This window comes from Ambystoma mexicanum, chromosome 4p (assembly GCF_040938575.1).
Source record: "Ambystoma mexicanum isolate Mex_15411 chromosome 4p, UKY_AmexF1_1, whole genome shotgun sequence".
Taxonomy (NCBI): domain Eukaryota; kingdom Metazoa; phylum Chordata; class Amphibia; order Caudata; family Ambystomatidae; genus Ambystoma; species Ambystoma mexicanum.
In genome coordinates, this window is record NC_090927.1 from 904,497,843 (window position 1) to 904,517,156 (window position 19,314).

Here is a 19,314-nt window from a genome sequence, read left to right on the forward strand (position 1 = left end):
CTGCATCACCCATTGTCACTGGTTGGCAACCGACCGTTGCCTGGCCGTCCGAGAGCCCATTCGACCAGAGCGATCGCTGGAACTATGGCGTTTGTCTGGAGTGTCCCTGCTGGACATCTGCAGGGCTGCTGCGTTGAGGTTGACGCACACCTTCATGAAATTCTACTGCGTTGACCTGGATTCCAGGGAGGAGTCGAGTCAGTCAAGCAGTGCTGCGCAACCTGTTCGCTTGAAGGTGATCCTGGTGAGGATGTAAGAGATGCTTAATGTTGAGATGCTTAACGTTGAGCCTTGCCACCTCCCATGGTTGTGCATGTGTGTACTGCTATGTATTCTTTATTCATGAGCATGTAAACCCATGCCAGACCCCATGCTGGAGAAAGTTACTTATCTGTAACTGCTGTTCTCCAGCATTGGTCTGGCATGGATTCACAGGCAAACCCTCCCGCCTACCCCTGTATGGCTCTGCTCTTGGTCCTACTGCCACTTTACGTGCTACCAAATCTGAAGATGCCTGCCAGAGGAGGGGCTTGGGTAGAGGGCAGTCATTGGCTGGGGGCAGTATGACACAGAGACCAGTGATTGGTTGTTAAGAGAAAGACAGTTCAGAAACGAAACTGAAACTGCCCGACAACGGGGAATAATCATGAGCATGTGAAACCATGCCAGGCCCATGCTGGAGAACAACAGATACAGGTAAGTAACTTGTTCCTAAGACTGCGATTAAAAATCCTGCTTACGAAAGAATACTTCTAACAAAGCAAACAAATAGGACCAGAAGATGCAGGATGCTGATATTGTAAACAGCAAGCGACGTAAGAAACTTACACCTCGAATAATGGAATGCGAAGTGCTGAAAGAAATAAGAGATAGACTTGCAAACTCGTTACCACAAGAAGCAAGAGAAATGGGAGTAGCAGACCGATGGACATGTATCCTATTAGGGACAAATAAGATCATCACGATCAGAATTATACAAAACTGGGACACCATTATTAAACTAAACATTGCAGCATAGACAGATGGAACAATACATCATTGACCTCAAAGACAGGATGTATATAATGTGATCTTCACACCTTAAATAATATCAGATGATTAATTTATTTTTATTGTGAAATATGATGCAATGGACTTTTCTTTCCCTGATTGTTTTTACTTTAATTTCTGTCTTTTTGATAATCGCAAATTGATAATGAATGTAAGATGTAAATAACGAATAATGAAAAGTTTGTTAAACTAAATCATTTTAATAAAACATTGAAAATGGATCGCAGAGCTCATGTAGTGTTGCATCACTGAGCCTATCTCTGGCAGAGCACACAAAGTGGCTCACCAGTTGTCTGCTGTCTGTCAAAAGCCCATGCATGCTAAAATGAGATTTTACATACTGATGCACAACATACACAATTATGAAAACTAGGTTTAAAAGGAGATTATAAGACCAGATAAAAATATCAGTAAGATGAGTGGAGTCTGAATGAAAATTAGAGCAATGTTTAGTTTTTCACTGGGCTAGGCCTCAACGTTTTAAAAAGTCTGCATGGCTGCAGTGTGTGTCTATGTAAGGTAGTAATATGTAAAGTAGCATGATGTTAACAAAAAGCGCCGACCATGAAGAAAGGAAGACTTTGCAGCATCCCATGTATGGAAGCAGGATGGTGTGGGATGGATCCATGCCCATATCCAGAGATTCCACTACAGCAAGTTAAGAGTATACAAGCTCCTGTCTGGCTCGAGTTTGCAGGAGAATGGGACTGTTGAGGGACAGAAGAGACCGTTCAGGCAGCAGTGTTAGTTGCTCCGATCCTCATTTCTGTGAAGAATACATTTATCTTTGCAAGATAGACTCTTTCCTTACTTCCCCAGAGGGGTGTTCTTTACTATGGTGTGAGTGTGATTAGGGGTACCCATATAATTAAGGGGTACCCCTGCAAGTTGGTCTACACTTAGAATTCCCGGCCTGACAGGAATATTCATGAGAATGTGTATCCATGCCAGACCAATGCTGGAGAACAACAGTTCCAGGCAAGTAACTTGTTCCTTTTTCGCTGCCAAATGTTTCAGTACCATCCCCATGTTGGGGAATGCCCACAAGGATGGAGGAAAGTGGACTATGGACACTCTATCCGCTACAGTAAGTAACTATAATTATTACTTCGTGCAGCGAAGTGCCACTTGATCCCATGGAAAATGATATAATGCCTGTATTCCCTGCCACAGATTGGTGGGGTGAGAGGAGAGTACCCCAGACTACTGTAGGGATATATGATCCAATGTACAATCTTTCTGCCAAAACGACTGGAAATGAAAGAATCAATCCACTGTTCATATGCATCAAAGCTATCCTAAATGGGCATACTTTTCCAAACAATGCTTATCATTTTGAGCAATCAAATGGGCTGGATGTGAAAGCCAATGGCAGTGATTTAAACACATGCTGTTGGGCAGAAGCATATGAAGAAGACTTTTTTTTTATTTGACACTTGGTAAATCAGTTTTTTAAGACACAGTGCAATCTAATAGTATCAGCATATTATGCATTGATATCATGACTAGATACAACAAAGATTAACATACAGTCTTAACATTCGGACATGCAGCAAACCCTAGGCAGATAACATAGTCCGATATTGGGTACGACATTCTTTCATTGTTAGGCATTTCATAGCCTGCAGTTTAAACGGGTTTCACAGTTAATTTTTTTGGGGGGTGTGGGAAAGGGCAGATGAGTGGTTGGGGGGTTTGGGTATAGGTAAAAAAGCAGTTCAGGGCGGGGAGAACTGGGGCAGGGGACCCCCTAAAAAAAGAAACAATCCGATTAACTGTCAAACACGTTTAAATTGCAGGCTTTGAAATGCCTGACGACGAAATGACATGGAACCAGAACCAGATATTGATGGAACTGGTGCCATATGTATCTGGGGCCATTCATTTGTGATGATAATAACACATATACATTCTACGTATCGTTTGCCCCTATTACATCATGCAACCAGTCCGACAGTTTTGGTGGATTCATCCATGTCCAGCGCATCAAAATTACTCTCTTGGCCATTAAGAGTCCCAAATTGAAGAATCTGCGCTGTGCTGCGGCCATCTTCCCAGTGTATCCTAAAATACACTTATACAGTTAGACCCAGTTGCTGCCCTAATGTATCATTCAACGCCTGACACTGCCAAAAACTGGGCCGTTCTGGGCAGCTCCACAGCATATGTAACAAATGAGCTTACGTGTTGCCGCACCAGGGGCATTTCCGCCCTACCGTAGGACAAAACTTCAAGTCGTGCTGGTGTGTAGTATAATCTTTAAATTGTATCAAGCGGTGTCGAGAATTAATCGGTACATTCTTGGTAAGCCTAAAAATATTTACCCACTGCACATCTGTAAATGCCAACCCTAAATCGCCATACCACTTCTCCCTAAACATTTATGACTTGCATTGCATTCAGTGTTTGTGCCAGCTTATACAAGACGGATATCGATTTCCTCTCCTCTATGCAGGGTGTTATGTATGTAAAACAAGGGTGCAGGGCTGGTTCAGCTGGAAACGGCAGCCACCTCGCTGCGACAGCCACTTTAATACGATGATAATGAAACAATTGCAGTGACATATCTGCTACATGTGTCTTCAACATGTCCCATGCAATAAAACTACCAGAGACATACAGGTCACCCAGCTTCTGAATGCCAGCCCCACTCCATTTCTTCTCCACTGCTTTGCCTGTAGTGGGCTTAACAGCTGTCCTCCTGCATAATGGTATTTCTGATGCTTGTTAATCTGCTTAGAATCACATGCTATGCATATGGTCTGACATCCAGTGGTAATCGCAGAGTGTTGCATCATGTCTTTCGAGAATCAAAAGGGTACGTTGAGATGGGCGTGCCTGTAACAATCCCTACGTGACGTGTAGTGTACCCAAGATCCCTCATGCGTCATGGTCCTTCAGGTTGTTTTTTTCCACCCAGCATATTGGTCGCCTTATGCGGAGCTCGTCAGAGACATTGCCTATTGTCCCTTCGACCTTTGGTCGAATAGTTATTAAAATACTTAAGATCACCCTTCCGTTCCTTATTTTGACGGCTGTTCCAGATCTCTGCCGAAAAACCTTCAGAACTTCGACCGACGGGGATCCTGTTGGTGCTGCCGACCACGTGGCCGGGCCTTCCGCCGGCCTACACAGTAGGGAGAGTGGGGTCGGGGTGGACATTTCTGTACAATCTGAGAATGCCTTTACCTTTCCGTCCTCTTTCCCTTTTGGTCTTCGTCACTATACCCATCCTCAGCTATGGAGAGGACTCAATTTAGGTTTTGCCCCATTTGCAAAGGCAAATTTCCCTAGAGAGATGAGCATAAACAGTGTAACGGTTGATTGCCACTCGATCGCAAAGAAGTAGATTCCGCGCTTGTAAGCACCTCCGTCCTAAGACATTAAAGGAGCGCAAAGTCAAGCGGTGGGCAGCCTACGGATGTTGAAGGCCGAGTTTTCCCCTGCTGCAGCAGCCACCGAATGTGACGACTGCAATATTGTCAAACCGACCTCTGACCTGGAGATTGTTGACCTTTCGACAGAGCATTCCCGCTCCACATCGTCTATCTCCGGCCCCGGCACTGACTGCTATGGGGAATGTACACCCCGGCAACAAAGACGAACATTTACATAGCACTTAGCACACAACCCCAAGTAAATCTTCGGCCATGTCGAACAAGACTTCAGCGCCAATGGGTACAGCGGAAGATCCGGTGCCAATAGTCCGGATCGGCAGCCCTCCCTGCAGCTGCATATGCGCCTAGCGACCTGCCCATCAACAACAAAGCGCACTATTCCTAATATCCTGGTTTCCGTCGAGAGGCATCGCAAGAAGGTGTCGACGACAGGGTTCCGGCTCTGCCGAAAAACTTGTTTGCCGTAGACAAGGCCCCCAGCACCGCCAAAGAAGGCAGCCGCCGAAGACGAGGCCCCGGCTATGCCGAAAAAGGCTCCTTCACAATCGCAGGCCGAGGCTACACGCCTCCCGTCTGCGGAGGACGTCGCAGACAGCTTGGCGAGAAATGTTTCCGCCGATTCACATAGACGGCAGTCTAGAGATTTGTCGAGGCCTACGGAAAAGACCAAGGATCCGTCGAGATCCAAGGATAGCCTAAGAGGAGTACCGGAACCCTCCCCTATGCCAAAAGAAAGGCCCAGGGACGCCCCACCTCTGTCTCTGTTGATCCCCCCCCCCCCCCAGGAAGAGTTTTCGGAGGGCGCGGAAGGGATGTCATCGCTGAGACAAAAATCTCGAAGTTCTACGACAGAACATTTGCAAGACCCTTTTCCACCTCTAGACCATTCTAGGTCTTCTGTATGGACTAGAGAAGTTTGAAAATTGTGTGGAGAGACTGGACAGGTTTGTTACTCGTTCAGAGCAAATCATGCCCAGAAGATCACGAGAGGAGAGCCTTTTGGACCCTATAGCAAAATGTTCAAGACTCTTTGACCCCTCTCAGGAAGAGGATATCTACAACTATGACCTTACTGAGGAAGAGACTGCTGCAGACACTCAGGAGGAAGATCATTTCAACAATCCAGAGGACATGCTCGATCCCATATAGGGGTGGGGGAAGACTCAGATATTGGTGACCCTCAGCCATGGGTGACCTTCAGCCATGGCAATTCCCAGATCCTTCACCAGATCCTGATGCCCTGTTTTTGTATTCCCCCAGAATACTCCCACTAGACAACCCTCGCCAGTGGACGATCAATTGACGTTTAACGTCATGTTGCGCAAAGCAGCTGAACACTTCAAAATCGCCACAGATGAAGTTGTCTCTGAAGCTGACTTTGTGGAGGACATCCTCAAAGAGAAACTACTGGCCAGCCAGGCTATTCCTCTCCTCAATTCAATTAAAACACGTCTGGCTCCCTTCTTATCAACACCTGCTCTTACAAGAGGTTTGAATCCAAGGATAGAAAAGCTCTTTTGTCCTTCTTCCTCAGAAGACCCCCCTTTATATCAGATGCCACTCCACCCCAGACTCTCTGATGGTGATCACTACAAGAAAAAGGCCAGGGGTCCCTCTGTCAACCAGTGAGGCACCCCCCAGATAAAGATGGAAAAAGACTTTATGCTCTTGGGAAGAGGGTCACGGCTGCAGCAGTTTTTTCAACACGTATTGCCAACAATACCACCTTATTGGCCAGCTACGCGGACGCTCAGTGGGCCTTGCTACCAGAAGGCCTACAGGAGGTTCCCGAACCACTACAAACACGTCTCCTGGCCACAGTGACTCAAGGCAGACAAGTAAACCAAAGCATACTTTTTCAAAAAATTGGATTCCGCTGAAACAGCTGGTCTATCTCTGGCTCAGGGCACACTCCTGAAGAGACATGCGTGGCTAAGGAACTTGGGGTTCAAGCCAGAGACGCAAGCGTCACTGCTAAACCCGTTGAAGAATCCAACCTGTTTAGGAAATCGGTTGACGAGGCCCTCGAGACCGCAAAAACGGAGCATGACACCCTGAAAACACAAGCCAGATTACACAAAGACCCTCTACAAGAAGAGGATCTGGGTCCAGACGGCTTTTTCATGGCCAACGCTTCCCTCAACAACAGTACTCCTCGGGAAACAATTGGACCTATCCACAGAGAACCAGCGGATACACCACCCCGTATCCCAAGAGGGGTCAGCGTTGTCAGAAAGGAAGGGGCTGGAACTCTTCCCCCAGAGGCTCCCCGGCCTCAGGTTCAAAAAGACCCAATGATTCGGCTCCCCTCCCATGCCTCCCTGGTCGGGGGCCGGCTAGCATCGTTCCTTCAGGCATGGGAGTGGATAACAGACCAGTGGGTGCTAAAGACTGATCTGGCTCCATGATGGAGCTACTTGGTAAGATGTTTGATTGTACTCCTAGGGGGTATATGATAGTTGATGTTGCCACTGCTGGCATTGTTTGTAACTGAGATCGCCAGGATTCCTGCTGTAGTGGTGTGCATAGGGAGGGCTTGCGCAGTATGGCAGCCACCCCCTGTGTAGATGTCGGTAGCGTTTAGTTGTGCGTCATTCTCCAGTATAATATCGGAACTGTGGGTGTGTTCATGGAATGTTCATGGCCTTATCTCCCTGATGAAGCGAAAACTAATACTGGGGCGACTGGGTACCCTCCTGCAGGACATTGCGATTCTCCAAGAGACCATCCTACTGCCCCAAGATGAACAGGGATTGAGGAGCAGAAGGTATCACAGATGCTATTTTAGTAGTGCATGACTTAAGAGGAGAGAGGGGTGGGTATCCTGTTGGCAAGAGAGCTCCCTTTCCGGGAAAGAGAGGTACTGGCAGATCCTGAGGGGAGATAGTTGTCCATGAGGGGCTATTTGAAGATTTTCCCACTGACTAATGTTGGGCTATTCTGCCCAAATGACGACACACACATTCATTCCCCAGCTGACCGTCAGAATTTCAGAGCCATCACAAGGATGTTGAGGGAGCTAGATGTGGTAGTCATGGAGGTTTCATCTTCCGGGGAGTGTCATTTTACATTTTACTCTGCAGTTCACCGATCCTTTTCGAGAATAGAACTAGTTTTGACTGTTTCTGCCCTGGTTTGTAACACTAGATCCATAGAGATAGAAACCATGCTCCACACAGATCATGCCCCAGTCACACACACCCTACAGGGTCTTGCAACACCTCCCACTGGGCGAGTGCAGTGGCAATTGAATGGTGCAGCTTTTAGAGACTTGGTAGTAAGACTGGAAGTGGGTAAAGTTATAGACCACTATTTTCGTGAGAACGATGTGGTGGAATTGGACCTAGGACTGGTGTGGGGAGAGGGGAAAGCTGTGTTTCGCAGGGAAGTTGATTGGGAGAATTGCAGCTTTAACACATGCTAAAGCCTGCTTATGAGAGCATAAGCAGAAGAAAACCTTCAGGCCGCTTGGGGCTCTGTGAATAACTCTGGCTGAGCTTGAGGCTGGCGCTGCTTCACAATCTCTGTTACATGCCAAACAGTACTATTACTCTAGAGGGGGTAATGCAAATCGAATCTTAGTGGCCAAATTAAAACTGACACAGTTGCGTTACTGCATTGGGGCTATACAGGGACCCTTCACTGGGACGAGATAGCCAAAAGCCCAAATTATAGAAAATTACTACACACAATTTCTTGGTGGGGAAAGCATAGCCCTGGATGAGTTCCCGGAACCTATTAATTTGTCCCGGCTCCCACAATTGTCGGACTTTGACAAGCTCACGCTGGAGAGCCTGATCACTGAGGTGGATTGGGTCATTCGAAACCTGCCAAACAATAACGCCCTGTGGCCAGATATATTCCCCAATGCGTTTTTACAAAAATTTCCGATCTAAATTAGTACCCCAACTGGGGAAGGTGTTGAACAATTTTGGGGTTAGCGGGCAGGTCTCGGGCGCAATGGGGGAATCCAGGACTTCACTTATCTTGAAGCTGGGGAAAGACCCTGTTAAGTGCAACTCTTACAGGCCCATTGCATTACTCAACAGTGATGCAAAGATATTCACAAAGGTGTTACTTAATAGGCTCACAGAGATCCTGCTGAATCTTGTCAATGGAGACCAAGCGGGTTTCATTCAGGGCAGATCTACTTTCGATAATGTTGGGCGCAAACTGACCCTGATTGAGATGGGGGATTCGCCAAACCAGGCTGAGGCGGTAATGTTTTTAGACGCGCATAAGGCATTTGACAGCCTGGCATGCTCATACTTAAAAGGGGTTATTGAAAACCTATTGTTTGTTTCTGAACATTTGTAACTTGGTTTTCGCTAACCTTTCTGCCCCTCCACACGGATTAGGGTTAACCAAACTGCAGTGTTTTTTTTAAATAGTATTTTATTCATATTTTGAGTAATAACATTGAATGGCATGTATGAACATAAGTCTCCTGACTTAATTATAACAACAAACCCCACCCATCCCACCTCCCACCCACCCCCGGTTTCAGCTTATGTATGTAGTCCACCTGGCGAGTTCATTCGGAGCGTTTCAACGTACGCTCAATTTTTTCTTTGCACACTGGTGTTTTGGGCCCAGCTTTGGAGAGCTTTCATTTAGTTCCGTTCCCTGTGGCCCTTCCCGTCTGGGGAGAGAGCCCTCCAAAGTGTTGTCTCACTAGGCCAGGCGTCCATGTTTTTCGAAAAAGGGGAGCTACAGTTCTATATTTGATTTGGATTCATTTATCAGGTGTGTGAGGAACTCCATATCATAAATGGTTCGTACTTTAGTGACCCACTCCTTTTCCCCAGGCATACGTGGACTTTTCAATTTCTGTGCCAGACAACACCTGGCCGCCACCAACATGATCTGTAGCATGTGGTCTTGGGATCCATCGTGGTCATCCCCCATGCCGATTCCAAAGAAGAGGAGCCAGGGGTATGGGGATCTCTCCACTCCATCAACCCCCTTGGCCCCGGATAGTACCTCCCCCCAGTATGTCTGGACCATCGGGCATTTCCACCACATGTGTATATAGTCACCTTTTATTTTCTCACATTTACAACAGTGCTGGTCGTATCACTCCCTCATTCTAGCAATCCTTTGCGGGGGATAGTGCCATCTATTACCTTCAGAGCCTGGTGTCGAAACTGGAGCGAAGCCGTGGAGCAGTTGGCTCGCCTGCACATTTTGGACCATCTCTCGTCATCTGTTACCTCCCCCAGATCTCTCCCCCATTGTGTGCGAGCTGGTGGAGGGTCCCTCGGGGCTGCACAGTGTTTTAATGGTTCTCTAAACTCTGCTCTGGTGAGCAGAGGTTTAGGAGGCCACTCTTGTTAGTGAATTGGGGAACACTTCTGGGAAGTTAGTGAGCACAATTCAAGGTTTCTTGGAGAGCAGCCAAGGCCAAGTCTCAGGAGTAGTGGGGGTGATCTGAGATATTGGATGAGCACACACAGTAAGACAATTAGTAGTATACAAAAATAAACAAATTATTAGTCCCAAGAATGCACACAAGCGAATAATGAAAAGCACAGTAAAATCACCACTCAAACTAACAGTCATTTGGTCAGTGAGGTAAAGTGCGGAATCCTGCAAATACCTGTAAGGGAAAAGTGAATGTAAACTTGATCAAATTGGCACTTCAGAGATGGATAACCCTAAATTTATAAGTCCAGCCCTACAAAGAGGATGTGCACGTAAAAGTGCTTGGTCGTGCGTAAGGACACAAAGTACAATATTCAAATGGGTGGAAAAGTTAGAGCCAGGAATCTAAAATGTAGAAAACAGGTTCCGAGAGTCAGGGGAGGATCTGCTGCAGAGAATAAAGCTATTCCCAACGTTCTGAGGACTTCAGGAAGAGGAGGCCACCCAAGGCAAGGACCACAAGGGATCCTTTGTGTGTAAAAATGCAATGGATGAACTATGGGGCACCAGTAAGTGGTTTGATTACTCACCGCCCTTAGCACTCAGAGTCCAAACTTGGCAGGTCTGAAGAGGGTCGCCTAGTGCAGATGCAGGTCCGGTTTACAACAGGAGCTGTATATCTCGTCCGATTGCAGGACAAAGAAAGTACTGATGCAGCTGGTCTCAGGACACTTGAAAAAAGGCGGGAAAGTCGCCAGCAGCGACTGTCACTTTCGCACATTGACGCAAGGGCACCAAAGTCTTGCAGGTCTGACACACACTTCTCTCTTAAGGCCCAAAGCAGCTGGGATGATTAAATTTGGCAAGAAGCTGCTTTGCAGTGCAAGCTAGAATTTCCCCAATGTGTGAGTTAAAACTTCATAAAGGCTACACTCCTTCGCAGATGCCAAGGTTCAAGCTAGTCAGTACACTGGAGGACCCAGGGACTCTTCTGTGAACGCCTCTTTTTCAGGGCAACAAGTAGACGTCCAGAGTGATTGGTCCCACCACTCAAAGGGGTTGAAACACCCTTAAAGGTCTTTGGAGATTGAGCGCTAAGCAGGGCTCTAGCGGGACAACAGCGGGCTCAGGCTGCCAACTTTCTTCTGCACGGTTCCGGATAGTCCTTGGTTGTTCTCGGCTCTTCTGGATACTTGGCTCTGTGCACAAGTCGATTCAGACCTGTTGCTGATATGCGGGTCTGCATTCAGAACCCCTCAAATCCACAGGTCCAGTGAGTGCTTGTACTCAGCTGACCAAAGAGGAGATCTGCCCTACTCATGCATGCCAGCAGTGGTCCAATCAGGGACCACTGTGGCGCTCATGCCCTTGTGCACCCCAGACATCCTGGCACCAGCAGTGTGGATTGGGACCAGACAGTGCCAGCCCACTTCCTGTGTACATTCACACATGACATGCATTAACCTGCGAAAAGCAGCAGCTTTTGTGGGTGAATGCATGCCCAAATAAGGACTCCCCGGGTCATAAAGATCAGGAGCAAGGCCAATGGACAAAATGGCCAAAGGAAAAGACAAAAGACCTGGCACGGCCATGGCGGACACTAGCCACAGTAATGAGCCAAATGCGTCAAACGTGATATGGCTCTGTAAAAATACATGAAAAGGTTTCTGCTGCCACCTTTCCACACCTAAGCACTTTGTCCAGTTAACAAAAAATCCTTTGTGGATGACTTGGTACCGATAACGCAAAGACCCCATTGTACAGTACTGTAGTGTACTTTGCGCAATGAAATACAGTTGCCAAAAGTGGCAACAAAGTTATAAGACTAAGAGAAACAAACTTTCTCAGTACTGACATTCTGAAGGACATGTCAGTTTCCCCATAATGAGTGAAAGCCCAGTGGAGCACAGCTGAAGCCTGTGCTCAACTGGCAAAAATCAGGACAGGAGGCTGAACATATAAACAAATGATTGTACCCTTACTGATAAAGAATTTAAATTGTAATTAGTCTAGTGACTGTGGGGGACAGAGATCAGTAGTTCGATCTGTCCTGAATAGTTTTCAAGAATAGGTCTCCTAAGTAGGAGATCCAAAGAATGAATCTGCAGGTAATAATCACTCACTGCAACGGACAGGAGGCTGAAACCAAAGAAAACAGTTTAAGGGTCCACAAATATAGAGGTAAATTAACAGTAAGTGAAATGCTCCCTAACATACGGGCACAATCAATTTCAAGCAAAGGGACCAGGTAGGACTACCCCTTGTCTCCACTATTATTGCTTTTGGCAATGGAGCCCCTGGCCCAACTAATAAAGGAGGATCACCTTATCTTGGGCTTCACTACGGGGAGCGGACAACATAAGATTGGACTCTACCTAAACAACCCCAAGTGGTCCATCCCTCGACCTATAGCGGTGATTGAGAGGTTTAGCACCTAGTCGGGATTCTCTGAGAACATGGTTGGGATGAAAATCTGGGATGGAGGAATCTCTGCACACTATACTCCCTTCCCTCTGCTTAAACCTGGGTCTCAGACAAGCTAAGATATTTGGGGTGGGGGAGGGCGGATCTACGTAACACTAACTGTTGAGCCATTATATAAAGCAAACTTCCCGGGCCCTTTTTAAAGAATGTGAGGAAGATCTCTTAAAAGGTGGCAACATCAACACATTCCGTGGTTAGGGAGGATAGCAGCTGTCCAGCTGGCCCTTATTCCCAAGCTATTGTATGCGTTTCACACCCGCCCCATAAAAATTCCTTTGAAGCCTGTCACTCGATTGTAGGGGAAAATGCTGACCTTTAATTGGGAGGGGGGGTGCTAAGAGAGGCCCTGATTGAGCAGGAAGATGCTTATGCGGTCCCCTTGGCAGGTGGGCTTGGGAGTTCCCTCTCTCACAAGATATTCAATAGCGGCCCAGCTTCACTCGATGTTTGATTGGAGGGGGAAAGGGAAAAAAAATGGTGGAGCTGGAACAGGGGGTTACTCCTGTCCCCTAACACAGTGTACCATTTGTGACGCCTAGGGCTTGTGTGGACAAGGGCAAACTGTTAAGCGCCACTAAAGCTTCTTTAGATTACTGGAATATGGGAAGACGGATGTTAAAGATCCCTCTGGCTGGGCCCCCAAACCCTCGTGTTGAAAAATCCAGAATCCGACCCGGGAGTACTGGACCGGTCATCGTGTCCTGGGAGACTTCAGGGAGGCTCAGATCGGGACATTTATACGCAGGTTTGTTACCTCTGACCTATGAGGCCTGTAAGGCCAAATGTACCCTAGACGCAAGGGAAAGATTTAGGTACGTCCAGCTTTGCCACTGGAACACAAGTAGCAAAGTCAGAAGCGATGGGACAAGAGAGAGCCTAGAGGGTTTGAATTGACACTTGTTCAGGGACTCTCCAGTAACAGCACTACAGACTGCTAGACCTGATTGATGGTGCTGACAGCTTACTTGTGGGAGGCGGATTTGGGGATCAAAATTCAGGATACGTCCTTGGCTCACATCTGGGAAAGGACTCGCACGGCGTCTCGGTACGCCGAGATAAGGAGTGCGGCTATAAGGTTGTGTGTTGATGGTACATGTCATCGAGTAGCCTGCACGAAATTAATGGCATTTATCCTGCCACTTGCTGGAGAAAAAGGCATGTTAGGGCATCTATGTGGTGGTATTGTAAATTCTGATAGATATTCTGGAAGGAAATTCTCTCTTGTATAAGGGACCTCAAGTGGTATTCACTCTCTTTGGACTCCAATGTGATCGTATTGGGCGATTCAGATGAGGAGGGTGGCCATCCACTAGATCAGAAAGAAAAGGTGATCGCGCAGCTTATGATGGCGTCAAACTGACGCTAGCCGCCTCTTGGAAATTTCCTGGCCGCCCGAAAATAGCTCAGTGGTGGGTGAGGTATGGACTCTGGTGGCCATGGAGAAAAAAACCGCCATACTTACTAATTCATACCAAGCCGTGTGTGTGTGGGTTTGTGATATATGCACTTTGCACCAGTCTCCACTTCTAAGCGGAAAGGCTTGCTGCTCAGTCACACTCACCAGTGAGAGTTGGGCCTGATTTGAAGTGACAGCTCTGCAGGCTATTGGAACGACTGTAGGAGGTCACTATTATTATTTATTACTTCTAACTTACTATAAGCCCAAGGGCTTCAGAGCGCACTCGTACTACAGTTGGTATTGATTAACCCTACAGCAGTGGCATTCAAAAAGATCCTCCTAACACTGACCCAGAAGTTTTAGGGTCAATTAATCATTTAGAAATAAAAATCTGCTCGTCTTGGCTGAATACTGGACATGTTGCCAAGGCAAATTTCACTAAGGACTTTGAAAAGCCCTTTCAGCCACCTTTTATAGTTGGACTTACAGTGAACTGTTTTGAAAAATGTGCTATGTCAAAAGTGCATTGTCTTTTTCAAGAAACTCAATACCAAAATTAAAAATATATATATTTTTTTTTATTTTACATTTGTAGCAGCGCACAAAGCCCAAGGGCAGCTAGGCGTGAACAGAAGGCATCAGGTAGCAATAGAAGACATGGAAATTGTTTGAAGAAGGTGTATACATTGAGGGTACAATATAGGTTACTTGTACAGGTAAGTCTTACGTTTTTTCGCAGACAGTGGATAGGATGGTTCAGCGCAGACAGTGAGGGGGAGATTTTTCCAAAGCGTAGCTGCAGGCAAAGGGAAGCTCCAACCACCTGGGTTTTTTGCCTCATGGTTTTACAGCTGTTGCATCCCATTCCTCACAAAGCCTCTCTGTTCCCTGTGGAGGTATTTGCTTCACCCCCCTGGCACATTATTTAATTTGTTAGAACGTGCCTTATAATGTACTTGAGTTCGGTTTTCTAAGCGCAGATCTGGTATTCGAACCTCTGTTACTCTGTGTGGTCTTGCTTCCAAGACCAGCATGTTTCCCCTGTGCTATCCTCTGCTATCCGCGCATTGCCCTGTGCGCTATGGCACCCCTCGCTTTATTGCCCCTTTAACCTTGGGAGACAGGCGATTGAATGCAAATATAGATTGTATGATTTCATAGACCATAATGAACAGATTTTGTGGCGCAAAAAATATTTGATCAACTCTGAAGTGTGTTGTTTTGTAAATCTGTTAATCCAGCTTTCTGTAGTAAAGGCGCCAGATGAGTGTTTCTGAAGATAATTCAGCTGCCCCTCTTTGCAAAGTGCATAATGAACTTGATGTGCCGTTTTGTGTTTTGTTGTAGATTGTTGAAGAGATAGTCTTGAAGCAAGTTTCCACATTGACATCGGAAGAGTCTAGCAGCAAATGTTTCCTGGCAATGGGCCTGTGGCCAGATGCCCTCCCTTCAGCTTTGCTTTCTGCTGAGGACTCTGCTCTTGCCACTGTATTCCAGGATGGGCAGATGCTGACCTACTGCATTAACATGCTGAATCTCACAAGTAGCAGGTAGGTTGGAAGGTGTTTGTTTTATAACATGTCTGAAATGACAGGTGTTTGTGCATATTTAGTCTTTTAAATATTGTTAGATCCATTTTCTCAAAGCCTATGTGTGATGATTGTTAGGAAAGATTTCATATGTGTATGTAATTTTCCCTCCATGTGTCAACCCCCACATTTTTTGCTGCTGTTTAGACACCATTGACTGACTTTACCAGAGAAGCACAGCCTTCAGCTGCACTCCTCTGGGCTTTCACTCACTTTTTATGGGGAAACTGACATGCCCTTAAGACAGTCAGTACTGGGATACTTTGTTTCCCTTAGTCCTTGCCTCATGTTGCAACTTTTGTGCAACATGTAACAAGTGTGCAATGTATCCTACCATACAGCACACTTGGGTCTATAGTAATTTGCAAAGGCCCTAGATACTCTCGCTGGACTTTGTATGAACTATGCAGATGTGTCATGGACCGGACTGGTGGCAGCTATCGTTTCACATTCTTTTTAACCCTTTACTGCCATGTTAACCGTGTTTGGCACAAATAGGTGGCCTGGCTCCCAAATGGCAATGCCAAGAGGTTCTTTATCCTGTCCTTTGGCCATCTTGCCCGTTCACCTTCCCCAGGTCGAGTCAACGAGGGCCAGTCCTTATTTGGTCATGCATTTTCCCGCGAATCCCAATGCTTTTGCGGGCTTCTGCATGCCTTGCGTCTTTGCCTCCAGGATGTGGGCTGGGATGTCTGGTCCCAATGCACATCATGGGTGCCAGAGAGTCTGGAGTGTCCTGAATGCCTGAGACCACCGTGGTCTGTGATTGGTCCATGTATGGAGTGTGTGTTTGTGAGCAGATCTCCCATTGGGTCCTCTCTGTTTTGGCGAGAAGGGAACTTTGGATAAGAGGGGGCTGTAAACACCACTACCATGTCGATCTCCTGAGTTCTTACTTAACAAGGGATATGATCCAAGTATCCTGCAACTACGAAGCCGAGTCAAGGAACTGCTGGTGACCCGCTTGAAGGTTTGGCACACTGAGCCCGCTGTCGTCCCGTGGGATCCCTCTGCATCTGATCGTCCTAGGTGGTCTGCGAAGACACTTTGACCCATTGGACTAGTGGGACCAACTATTCTCGGCACCTTTACCAAAACCTGCAAGTAAGCTTTCTCGGAAGTGTCCTTGGGCCAACCAGTGGGCTGACTAGCTTACGCAGGACCTTTGCTCTGTCTCCGCCGTCGTTTCGAGGAGGTCATCGAAACTTGGTGTACTGCTAGCTCTGTGTCCACGGCACCCTCACACAGAGTTTCGTACACCTGGCATTCCAACGTCTGAAGTGAGACGAGTGCGCCCGGACTGAGTATCCGCGGTTACTGTGTTGCCCTGCTGCGGCAACATGCTTTGCAAGACCGCTGCATCTGTGAGCCTCTTGCCCCTGGAGCCTGCTGCAGTGAAACTGGGTTTATTCATCCACCCAGAGCGGAGAAATCGCAACTGTCCCGTTTGGGAATCCTCGCTGGAACTCAGGAACTGAAAGGTGCAGAGCCGTCCTTTTTGCCGCCTTCGAACCTGCAACCGAATTGGACTAACCTGCCGAAGTTTGGGTCACCTTGCCTCAGGTACCTGTGAGTAATCTTTATCCCAACTGGTGGCCCTTAGCGCCAGAGCCCAACTTTACACACGAGTGGCCCCTGGGGGGCCCTCTCCTGTCCACTGCTATTGCGAAATAGCGACTCTATCTCGAACTCTCGAACTGCCTCTGCCTTGAGGTGGAGGTCCTTCTTGAATAGTGGAAACCTATTCTTCATCGACTTAGCCACTTTCCAGAGCTGCTATAGACCCCTGAAGAGACCCTGTTTTGCCCATTAGAACAACCGCGTGTGCTTGCACTACATGTACTGTTGAGCACATGGCTCCTCTCTTCTTAGGGCTTGGACTGCCTCTTAGGTGAATAACTGATGTTGAGCTGGGTCTAAACTGCACTACCGGTTTCCTTCCCATCTAGGTTGTCGACATACTTTGTGCAGTAACCCTTTAGACCCTCCTGGTCTTGTATATCTATTGTACTGAGTGTGATGGATTGGTTTACTTAGTAGTACTGTGATTATTTGCTATGGTCTGTTACAAAGGCTTTGCAATAACTGTGTCCGTAGTTTTAATATAACACCTGTCTGAAGTAATTTGTAAGTGTCCTTGCTCTGTGTGCTCATTGAGGTCCTTCAGTCACCCTCACCCCTCCTGAGACTTAGTCTTGACCGCCTGCCATAGCTACCCTGATTGGTCTGGCTTGTCCAGAGGTTACCCTGTTACAAGAAACTAGGTTGGCCTTCTGAACCTCTGCCCCTCCTGGACAGAGTTCAGAAATCCTTCTTAACAATGATCAATCCACATCTAGAATTGTAGTCTTCATCCAGCATGGGGTCTGGCATGGATTCACATGCTCATGAATATTTCCTGGCGTTAGGCTGGGAATCCTCTGTAAAAGAAAAAACTTTTTACTTTCACTTATAAACTGTTTTTCTCCTCTAAACCAATCACTGAGCTCTGGGTCATACTGCCCCAGCCAACGACTGCCCTCTCCCTAAGCCCCTCCTCTGGCAGCCATCTTCAGATTTTTGCTGCACTTTCTAGTGTTGGGAGTCCTCGTGTACTGCTCTTTGAGCTTTCTGTTTTTTTCACGCTTTTTGCTAGGAAATTCCTATTATGTCCTAGTCAATTGTGTCTAAACAAACCTTCAACTTCATCTTCCTAATGAGTTTTAAAAAGTCCATTTCCTCTTTTAATAATGTGCTTGAATACTGTGGCATGAATGTTCACTCTTTTTTTGTAGTTTTGTTTTTCAAAATGTGTCTGGTTTTATAACTCTAAAAATTGATAACTAAATGATCTTGGGAAAGTAGCCACCTTTCTGTGGATTCTTTCTTCTTCCCTCTTCAGGTTCTTCTCTCCTTAAAGAAAAGTAACTTGTTTACTATTCTTCCCTGCTCCTTCAAAGTATGTTTCTTTTCTGAGATCTTCTGAGTCTATACTTTCTGACAAAGTACATTCTTCAGTAGGGTCCCTATGTCTTCGTGTTGTTTTCCAATATTTTTTCTATATTCTTTGAAACCAATATATTGGTGGTAGTATTCTTGCCAGGTAGGCTATCCCTCCAAAATTTGCCATTTACAATTCCAACTTTACAAATCCAACTTAGTATTGATCATTTCTAAAGTATATTTCAGAACTTCTTGACTAACTGAATCATGTATTAATAATACCTTTAATCTCATTATCAATTTCTCCAATGAATTCGCTAATTCTTCTGTTATTAATATTAGATCAAGAGGACATTTTATTAAGAATCAATCTCCATTTTTTCACACCGGATTCTCTTTACACAGTGTTGATTTTAATGGGATCCTCATGCCTCTGGGTATTCTGTATGCTTTGATACTGTTCCAATGTAGACGCATTGATCCCAGTACATATCCAGGTGCCCTATTGTCTGTTCCTGGGCCGATGTGGTGACCAGTGGCTATAATTGGATAGCCACTGCCAGTTTGAAGGGTATGGATTCTTACCAGTGGTGACTTGGGCAAGCTTTCTGCTGAAATCTTGGATGAAAGGAATCCTGCAACCACTCCTGACATCACTGTCGGAACTACATCCTCTACAAAGTTGACAACATCTTCAACTGACCAGTACTAACTCCAATAAGTACTGGTGAAGCCCGGCTCCTCTGCCTGAAGTCCTACCCTTGCCGGTGCTCCGATATGTGGACCAGTGGGAATGACCGGTATTTACCACTGCTTCAGGATCAGTACCTTATGAGCCATTGGAAGTGTGCCAAACCAACCAGTGGACTGACCTGGTCTCTCCTAAAATAACTTGCTGCAGCCGTCGCCTTTCCGAGTGCATCCTTACAACTTGGAGGTTCTTCAACTTGTACAAGACACCTGCTGCTGCACTTTCAGCATTCTTGATTAATGGATGCTGTGCAGGTCTTGCTCCTTTGTTCGTTGCTGGAAGATCTGGTTGCCGCCTTTCTGTGGTGACTCCCATTGCAATCTATTGTTTTGGCATCCTGGAAGTGTCCTGATGCCA

General features: G+C 46.5%; 1 protein-coding gene across 3 annotated transcripts in view; it reads left to right on the plus strand.

Moving 5' to 3' along the window:
• Window positions 1-19,314, plus strand: part of MDN1 (midasin AAA ATPase 1) — a 2,688,524-nt gene that overhangs the window by 1,406,128 nt on the left and 1,263,082 nt on the right. For all 3 annotated transcript variants that reach the window (XM_069606482.1, XM_069606484.1, XM_069606483.1), the window contains exon 48: window positions 15,043-15,245. In XM_069606482.1, the coding sequence (XP_069462583.1) occupies window positions 15,043-15,245 (203 nt within the window). The remainder of the gene's footprint in view (window positions 1-15,042; window positions 15,246-19,314) is intronic.